Consider the following 9,718-nt stretch of genomic DNA (forward strand, 5'->3'; position numbering starts at 1 on the left):
GAGAAGGTGGCCGCGCGGGAGAACGGGCTGACGCGCAGTCTCACGCCCCCTCTCTCTCTCCCTCGCGAACGCTTGTAACCCCCTACTGCAAGCGCATCCGTCCTGGGCGCAGGACAACACGAGGCCGCGGTTTCCCCTCACTGTTTTCCCCCTTGTGCTCCGTCTCGCGCCGACCCATCTGGGCTGGGACACGCAGCGATAATTTACTCGTCGGTTCAGGGACCCCCGGGGTCGAAACGCCGACAAATACATGCTAAACAATATCATATCAAAGATTAATAATAATTATGAATTTTTTTAATAACATGAGCCGATCAAACATAGGGTAAAAAATCAAATTATAAATTGGAATGAAGGAGGGAGTACTATTTATGAGGAAGTTGATCGATACTAAAATAGGTTTAGTTAACATATCTAGAAGTGCATTTTTAAATAGAGAGGCAATATAATTTAAGTTTCAAGTTTAAATTATTATTATTATTTTTATTTTTTGAAAAAATAGTTCATTCAAATGTGCTACTCGGATTTTTCAGGGGGTTTTCTGAAAAAGGACAATGGCTCTCTGTATCTCATCCTTATCCTTTCCCCACGATTCCTTCTCTCCTCTCTTGCGCCGCCGCTGGCCCAGCGCGGCCGCCGTGCTCCTTCTCCACTCGTGCTTCCCAAGCTGCTTCGCCGGAAGCAATGCGAGGGCCCTGCCCCGGTGGAGGCGTCTCGGCGTCTTTTGCCCCGAGCTTCAACGGCTCCCGCGCCATGATCTGGTATGAGTTGCTGAATTTTCCCCCTTTTTCTCCTCCTCCGGTCAAAACAAACCCTTTTGAGATCTCGCAGGCCGGCAACAGTAAATTGCACGAGACGGATCCGCATTTCATTCATCCAAACAGCCAAAACGGGGCCGTTCCGCGCAGGCGACAGGGCTACGGGAGGTGATTGCGCTCGCGTGCGTCATGATCCAGCTACTCAACGTTTTCTTTGACATTAAATCCTACCTTTTGTTTTTTCAGGAATTTGCTATGCTAGCCAGGCGGTTGAATTGCTGCCCACTTTGTACCCTGAAATCGTGGTCCGAGACGCACGGCTCGAGGACTGCTGGGAAGTGGCTGACACTCACTGCAGCTCGTTCTTTCCTGGTTACAAGTTCCCGTTGGACCTTGTTCTCCGGATTGATCGTTACATTGCTCTCCTCTCTGGATTTTCAGTTCCACCCGGCTGCATGAGGACTTGCCTTGTGGCCGTCAATTCTAATTCTGTAAATAGTAGTTTCAACATCGAGTGTGGAGATGCTACAGATGCCAACTTTGAGAAATACAATCTCAGTAGAGGCTCCGTAGCTGGCATTCTTACACTTGATACAGTGGCAGACTATCTTCCGAGAAGGGGACCCCTGAAGCAGAGAAGGTACATTTCTAACCAAAACATATGCATTGAATTTCCTCTGGCCCATTTGTTCAGACTATAACTATAAATGGATGCAAGCTATGAATTTTGCTTTAGGTGTCACTTCGTTTATATCATCATCAGTAAGCTTGTCTATTTATCATTTCTAGTTTTATGCATTTGCATTGTTTGGCTTTTCACATGTGTACTTGGTATAGTTAGCAAGTAATGAAGTTTAAACAGAATAAGGTGGCTGTGTTCCTCCTGCTTCTAGAATTCTCGTATAAGTGAACATTATACTTCACCTCCTACATGCTAACAAAAACTCGAAATAGCGTGACTAAACTTAATTCAAATCTAACTATGAATGCAAACCCATCAGTCGTAAATTCTATTTGTTGTTAAGCCATTAACTCGAAGTTTGTTGAAGACTTGCCCATGAAAAAAAACTAGCATCAGCTTCACACGTCAACTGCAATGGATGGGATCATGGGAAACGTGTGGACACTGGACACATTTGGTAGTGCATGCATATTACAGATTGCAGACTATCACTGTAGTCATATTCTGATGTTCTGAGCCTTCTGGCACTTTGGCAGCACTTATGAGCTCCCAGGTGACATAGATTTGCTACAGATATTATGTACTACCTCCGTTCTCGAATATTTGTCGCCGGCTAGTTCATTTTTGAACTAAAACGCGACAAATAAAAAATAACATAGGGAGTACTAGATATTTTGGTGAACTAGAAATGGTGATATTATGACCTTGAGCACAATTACATACAATCTTTTGTGTGTTGTCCTATGTGTTTCTTGGTTAAACTGGAAGCTAGTTAGCTCAAATGCTGTAAGACAGTATTAATACTTCGATGCTCTAAAGAAAGCTGTGGCATGATTTCAGATAACTAGGTTCTGGTCATGACGTTCTCACCTACCCTACTCATTCAATGTTCGAGAAATCATAGCTGTTCAATCTTGTTGAGATACTTATAAATGGCATTATTTTTTTCGTTTTCCCTCGAATATGCAGGAGACTTGCATATCATTTCATTAAGAAGAAAAGGTAGAAAGGAGATTTAATAAACTTCCAATCCCCAAACACACCCTAGACACACACTACCCCCCACCCCCCATTGACATCTTTTCATGTACAACACAGTATTGATTGGGATTTTCTTATCATGTATAGCACCCTAGACATCCGCATCAGTCGAGCAACCGGATCCCAACACCTATATCCCTTGTGCTCAGCACTATACTCAAGAAAAACACTCAACTGACTGAGTAGTCAACTTAGTGCGCTCACGAGGTGCATGAAACACAAAGCACACAAACAAAAGGACAGAGTCCGGAGTAGTAGGACACCTTGCCACAAAGATGCTCAAAAGAAACACCACCCTGAAGCTTTAGCGCAAGCCAAGCCCACCCCCTCACCCTAATTAAATCATACCTGACCCTCCCTCCTTGCGCTCCCTCTGCCCGCTTCGTACTATCTAGTTGAACCCTGACCAGGTTTCTTTCAGATAGCGTATCAATATCGTCACATTTAGTTTGTCACTAACAGGAGTAAGTTCAACCTACTTCCCTACATTAAACTTGAGGGTATAAAATACTCGGTTGGGGTATGGTATGTGTTGTTGGCATCTTCTAGGAAGTTTTAGGACATGGGTTCTTTCCTGATACCACTAAACACAGTGACTTGAGACGATTCACATTCTGAAACAGCCTTTGTCAATTACTTTTGGCCATGTTATGCCGTGAACAAGTTTCATAGCTGGCTGGGTTGCAATGTGCTTCAGTCTGTTTGGGTCATGAAAGGATTTTCTAATCTGCATTTCACCGACAGTTTTTTAAATGTGCAGGCACCCCCCCCTCTCCATCCCTTAAAAAAAGGTACTCACTACTTGGTGCTACTTCCGATCTGTGCAGGACAGGTATTGCGTATATAGCAAACGTCGCGGTGCGGAAGGAGGAGCGACGGAAAGGGATCGCGAAGATGTTGGTCCAAGAAGCAGAGGCTCGGGCAAGGAGCTGGGGATGCCGGTCGATGGCACTGCACTGCGACGTAAACAACGTGGCCGCGCTACGCCTGTACAGAAACCAAGGCTTCAAGTGCATACGAGTGCCGGAAGGAGCTAAATGGCCCGAACCCAAGATAGCTAAAGGAGCGGAGTACAACTTCATGATGAAGCTAGTGCCCAAGGCTTGAGTCTTGAACCTTATAAGATCTGACTAGGGAAAAAAAGGGAAAGGTTTGGCCGTGTAGGTTCTGCACGGATGCACGATTTGCTCTCCATTCATGTGTACAGCATTTGGTGTATAGTGGAGGCTACTTTGTAAATGGTATATATAACAGCTACGTGTTGGTCCATAGTGAGTGACTGAGGGTGTCGGTGTTTAAACCATCCCCAGTCCTTGTGTTGTTGTGTGTTATGTTCTTCAGATTCTACAAGGTTCCAGCCAGCCAGAAGGCTGCTGGGGCGAACTGCCAGTTCTAAATTGTTTTTTTTTCTGGAGATACAGACCGGCTTGTCATATAGGGCTGGTTTGATAATAAAAAAATTAAATGGATATATGAGAGGAAACTTCTTGCTATTCCAAATCGAATAATCAGAGATTCTCCATAGATTAAACCAGCCCAGCACCAGCCCACCACGAGCTGTGACTCCTCCATATTAATGTTTTTAGAGATGTTTATTAATATTTTTTACAAATCTAATTAAGAAAATAATAGCTGACACAAATACCGTAACAGGATCGGAGAGGAATAGATTTTCAGTTTCGGTTTTTGGTATCGTAATCGGTTTTCACCGTATACCAAACCAAATACCAAAAAAACCGAATACCAAACTTGATCAATTCTAAAACTTAACTTTTCGATTATGTGAACTAAATGTGTGAGGCAATTAAATTGTTATTCACTTATTTATATGTGATGTATGATGTATCTCTAAATATTTGTACCTATATAATTTTTACTTTTTAAAATTATGTGTAATCTATCATATAAACTTGTTGTATGTGTTGTTTTGAGTATAAGTTTGGTATTCGATTTTTACCGAAAAACCAAAACCGAAGTTCTCGGTTTTCATTTTCTAGAAAACCGGTTGGTTTCTAATGTCTAAAAAACCAAAGTTTTTTTAAAACCGAAAAACCGAACCGAAATTTCAAAAAAACTAAATGCCCAACCCTAATAGATTCGGTGCCACTATTAGGGCGCCACAGAATATTTTTGTTTATGAATTGTAGATACAACAGTCTAAATAACTGATTTTAATTTTAAGCGAATAAAGAAAAAATATACATGAAGGACCAAAAGAGTATAATATTTTTGTCTTTATGCATTACAGTTACTGCAGTCTAAATAGTCGATTTTAATCTAAAGCGAACAACCTAACAAAGAAAAAACATTTACGAGACCAAAAGCAGCTTCTATCTTTTGAGCATAAACCACAAGGTTATATAGAGTTAAGTATGCCCCCAATTAGATTTGTCAAATACTAGATTTTAAAAGAAAATGCTAAAAAAAACTCCATGTTTTGTCGGTCAGGCTTCTGCAGACCACTGTAGCAATAACAATGCCGCGTGGCAAAGCAGAAGCAGTCACCAAAAGCAGCTTCTAGCTTCCCAGTTCCCACACGTTCCCTCGTCTTTTGTCAGTTGGACAATCCGCAGCTCCTCCATCTCATTCTTCCCCCCATCCCATCCCCAAGGTTGACCGGCGAAATCAGCAGTCCGAGAACCGCGAGCTTCTGCCTGATCCAGCCTCATCCCGCCATGGACGAGTAAGTCTCTTCCCCTCGCCCCTTCCATGGATGGATGAAGGAACCTAATGTTTCGTGCCCTGTCTCCATCCATCCCAGATCTGAGGAGCACAGCAACGGCGGCGGGCACCCCCACCCGCACCACGGGTACGAGTGGAAGTTCCCGGCGGCGCTGAGCGCGAACACGACGAGCGTGCACGTGACGGCGCTGGACGGCGTGGTGAACGTGAACTCGCTGTTCACGGTGGCCGTGTTCGTGGGGCTGTCGCTGGCGACCCCGGGGCAGCTGCGGAGCCTGGCGGGGGACCCGCGGTGCGACGCCGGCCCGGGCGTGGCGCGGTCGCTGCTGGTGCTGGAGGTGGTGGCCTTCTCGTCCTTCCTCTTCTCCAGCCTGGTGGCGCAGGGCCTGAAGCTGGCGCTCAACCTCATCAACTCCAAGGACCCGCACGACGCGGCGCGCGCCCACATCGACGCCCGCGTGCTCCGCCTCGGCATGCTCGCCTCCGCCGTCGGATCCGTCGTCGGCTGCGTCTTCCTCATGACGTCCATGGTCATGGTCGTGCAGGTCCGCCTCGGCACGCTGAGCTGCCCCACCGACCGCGCCGCCGCCAAGGCCGCCGCGGGCCTCGTCGGCCTCGTCACCACCGCGCTCGCCTTCTACGTGGGCACCGTCTTCTACACCTTCACCCACTGATGCCAGTTCCATGCGTCCGTGCGCTGCATCCCAAATCCATCTAGCGTTGCGTTGCGTTGCAAAGGGCACATCGCCATCAGTGGTGTCGGTGTGCGAGGAAATTGAAAGGAGGACCTGCAATCTGCGTTATTACTTTGATCTGATGCGCTGTTCGTTTTTGTTCGTGACTAAAGTTTAGATAGTGTTGGATATTAGTTATGAATATTAAATATAGACTTAATTAAGTTTAATAAATTCATCTGATCTTTTATTTTCATATGTGTAATTAGTTTTATAATTAAACTACTTGTAATTGTCATCAAACATTCGACAGATACTAAACTTTTGATTACAACCAAACACCCGTGGTCCGTGCTGCTTGAGTTCTGGGCTGTGGTAGTGAACGTGGTTATCTCAAAAGCACATGGCAGAGATGCTCACGCGTGATCCGATGCCATCCCTCCTGATGGAGATATAGCTAGAACAAGCTAGAGCTCCGGATCCAATTTTACTGGTAAGGCCTCGTTCGTTTGTGCCGGATTGGTAGGACGGAACGATTCCTAATCGGATTGCTTCTCTAATTTGTATAAACTTTAATTAGCTGGAACGATTCCGAGTGCAATCCGACACAAACGAACAAGGCCTAAGACCTTGTTCGTTTACGTCGGATTGCACCCGGAATCGTTCCAGCTAATCAAAGTTTATATAAATTAGAGAAACAATCCGTCTAGGAATCATTCCGACCCACCAATCCGATAGAAACGAACAAGGCCTAAGGTGGAATCGTTCCAGCTAATCAAAATTTATATAAATTAGAGAAGCAATCCGGCTAGAAATCGTTCCGACCCACCAATCCGACACAAACGAACAATGTCTAAAGCATTACGCTACGCATTAACATACATACATATTGTGACATTTTGACATAATGTTTAATAACGATGTATAATTCCTGTACCAAGATACATCTCTTTTTTAAAGTCTATCTCGAAAAAACGCTAAACATGTTTGATTCATGTTTAACCAGAAATTTTCCTCACGAGTGAGGATTAGTCTATGATCTTAGAGGGCCGTCGGTTCGTCAGTGCCAAAGGGATACAAAATTAAGCATATAAAAACAGTATCGTTATCTAACAAGATTATCCATATAAAAAGGATCGTTTGCAATTAGATAATCATAATTTAATCGTCTTGCAAGTGCACTGAAACTCTAGGAGCTTGTTCGAGAACAGAAGTAATATAGAGAGATTGAGTGGGCTATAATCTCTTATTATTTAAAATAAAATAGTGAGGACAAAGTAATTCTAGCCCTCTTAATCCTCTTTGTTACTCTTCCTCCGAAACAAGTCTTAGAAGATTTGATTAAGGAATAGTCAATGTAGTCAACATCAACAGCCCAACGCCTCGCACATCAGGACGGAGAAGAAGGCCTTGCAGTCGGCCGCCCTGCACTCGCCTCCGCTGTCCACGGAAATAGAATAAAACATAAGGACTAAAAATTAGTTTATATAAACTAAACAACCTTTATCCAAATGGTAGAAGAGAACTGAGTAGAGAATTTAGACAGTGATACAATACAACTGAGCAGAGTGTACAAACTAATGAGCGAACTGTAAAAATCCCAAAACCTCCTGACTCCTGAGGGGCAGTTACTGTTGTGTGCCTTCGGCAGTTTGTTTTAAGTACTTTGCGATCTCTCAGTTTCCTGTATAATTCTTTTTTTTGAACGTAAAATTTCCTGTATAATTCTAGAAAGAGATAGAGTGGCGAAGTGTGCTTTTCGAATCCTGGATTTCTTAAAACGATTTATTATCGGAAAGATTTACCTTGTGAGATAATTTAGCCTAGTAATGCAATCTTGGCCCCACGGAACTGACATCTCTGTTGCAGGAGGAATTTGAGGAGTATGCTGACAAGGCGAAGGCCTTGCCTGACAACACGACCAATGAGAACAAGCTGATCCTCTACGGACTACTCTACAAGCAAGCCACTGTTGGAGATGTGAATACCTGTTAGGCTGCTACTTTCGTTCTCGTTCCCTTCGTAAGTTTGCTGTGTGGATGAATTTCTTGGTTTGCACGAACCCAATTTAAATGCCATGGCTCAAATTACATTGCTGGCATGGAGAGTGTTTGACGATTTGCTTCCCCTATATAAACTTATAAACAGCAGGTCCTATTCAAAGTTTGACGATTCAGAGATCCAAACGGTGGTGGTGAATGTGTGGGTCATGAGACTCTGCATAATAAGAATATAAAACAGGGGAAGCTAAACAAAACAGTATATAAAGAATAAGATGGACTTATTTACAGTAATATCTTTTTTGTTTCTTCCCAAGCTTGGGCATCAAATTTTAACCATGGTTCTGGGATTTGTTTATGTAGTACGTAGCAACTTTTTGTTTTTTGAATAAAATAGCAGGAGCTCTGCCTATCCATTGAGGGAGAAAGATTTCAGAAAACAAGAGACGAGATCCGAGGACCGGATATAACACATAATCCCAGCAGACCCACACAGAGCAGCTACCTGCAAAGGCGCGGCAACATCTCAATTACACGATAGACATAGCCATCATAAAACTTAAAACATCCTCTTTGATCCTCAAGGCAACCTGGATAGGGGTTAGGGAGTTGTTTTCAAAGATCCTTCTGTTTCTCTCCTTCCATAAGTTCCACACGATGCCCTTGAAGTCGTGCTTTTGGGTTTTTGGGAGCAGGGAGGACGCTGCTTCCCACCAGTCCTTAATGTTAGAGAAGCGAGCAGGGTTCGCCAGGGCAGGGAGGCTCATACCTTCCCAAGCCAGAATATGATCCCACACAGCACGTGTGAGAGGGCAATGCAAACAGAGGTGGAGGCCAGTCTCTAGGGGCCATTGCAGAGGGAACAGTTAGCATGGTGTGGCCAGCCCCTAGTGGCAAGGTTTTTCGCAGTGAGGAGCTGTAGAAGAATCCAAGCAAAAACCTTGCATTTTGGTTAAACCCTTGCCCTATAGACCAAACCAATTTTTATCTTGGTGTAAGATCAGATGAATTGTGCTTTGTAGGCTGAATTAACTATGAAGGCACCATCGGGGCTCCATTTCCATGTAATGGAGTCTGAATTTTTATCTTGGTGTAAGATCAGATGAATTGTGCTTTGTAGGCTGAATTAACTATGAAGGCACCATCGGGGCTCCATTTCCATGTAATGGAGTCTGAAACCTATGGCTGAAGATGGAATTCATGGAGTCTGATCCAAAGGGAGACGAATTCTTCGATCTGAACAGAGGATGTGATCTTGTTTCTCAAAGACCTGATCCAATTCTCGCCATTGAACTCACAGGCAACCGACTTATTCTTTCTTGAGACTAGCTCAAAAAGGTTTGGTGCTAGGTTCCTTGGTGCCATGCCATTAAGCCAACTGTCATGCCAGAACTTAGATGTCTTACCATCTCCTGCGGTGACAATGGTCGAGGCGCTAAAGAGAAGTGTGTCCACAGTGTTACAAGGCACATCGAGCCCTTTCCAAGAGTGATCCTCACCCATCTAGTCCTTCCAAAGCCAACGAAGCCGAAGGGCACGTCCGAACTTGTCAAGGTTGAGAACGTCTAGACCATCTAGGGCTTTGGGCTTGCTGACTAGCGGTCATGCCACAAGACAGTGACCCCATTAGATTCGGCCTTACCTTTCCAAAGAAAGGAGCGGCGGACGAGTCTAGGCCGCGAGGGGAAAGATCGACAAGTGATAGGTGAGCATGGAGGACAGGACAGACTACACGATTTAGCAGATTTCCTTTCCATCCCGCCAAGCGATTTCTGATTTTGTCAATCAGAGGTTGGACATAAATTTTTTGGAGTGAACGGTTGTGGAGCTGAAATCCTAGGTAACGGCAGGGAAAGGTCCCTCACAACTGAAGTTCAGTAA

At 44.4% G+C, this 9,718-nt stretch overlaps 2 protein-coding genes across 3 annotated transcripts; both read left to right on the forward strand.

The window, feature by feature from the left end:
* The first annotated feature begins 543 nt into the window (after positions 1-543).
* Positions 544-3,961, forward strand: LOC100285490 (uncharacterized). Of its 2 annotated transcripts, none has more exons than NR_182167.1 (4): positions 544-761; positions 843-926; positions 1,005-1,398; positions 3,309-3,961. NR_182167.1 is itself a non-coding variant. In NM_001158382.2 (4 exons), exons 1-4 carry the CDS (start codon positions 685-687, stop codon positions 3,586-3,588), a joined length of 846 nt encoding a protein of 281 aa, NP_001151854.2. In that variant the 5' UTR covers positions 544-684; the 3' UTR covers positions 3,589-3,961. The 2 variants fall into 2 exon arrangements, 1 of the variants encoding a protein (NP_001151854.2); NM_001158382.2 differs by having other exon boundaries at positions 832-926.
* A 1,080-nt stretch (positions 3,962-5,041) lies between these two features.
* LOC100192710 (uncharacterized) lies at positions 5,042-6,173 on the forward strand. Its single transcript, NM_001137912.1, has 2 exons — positions 5,042-5,164; positions 5,243-6,173. Exons 1-2 carry the CDS (start codon positions 5,157-5,159, stop codon positions 5,835-5,837), a joined length of 603 nt encoding a protein of 200 aa, NP_001131384.1. The 5' UTR covers positions 5,042-5,156; the 3' UTR covers positions 5,838-6,173.
* The last annotated feature ends 3,545 nt before the right edge of the window (positions 6,174-9,718 follow it).

Source organism: Zea mays, chromosome 4, assembly GCF_902167145.1.
Source record: "Zea mays cultivar B73 chromosome 4, Zm-B73-REFERENCE-NAM-5.0, whole genome shotgun sequence".
Lineage (NCBI taxonomy): Eukaryota > Viridiplantae > Streptophyta > Magnoliopsida > Poales > Poaceae > Zea > Zea mays.

Coding starts and splice junctions, on each gene's coding strand:
- LOC100285490 (NM_001158382.2), top strand. CDS start 685: ATGCGAGGGCCCTGCCCCGGTGGAGGCGTCTCGGCGTCTTTTGCCCCG. Junction 762..831: donor GGCTCCCGCGCCATGATCTG/GTATGAGTTGCT, acceptor GAGATCTCGCAG/GCCGGCAACAGTAAATTGCA. Junction 927..1,004: donor AGGCGACAGGGCTACGGGAG/GTGATTGCGCTC, acceptor TTGTTTTTTCAG/GAATTTGCTATGCTAGCCAG.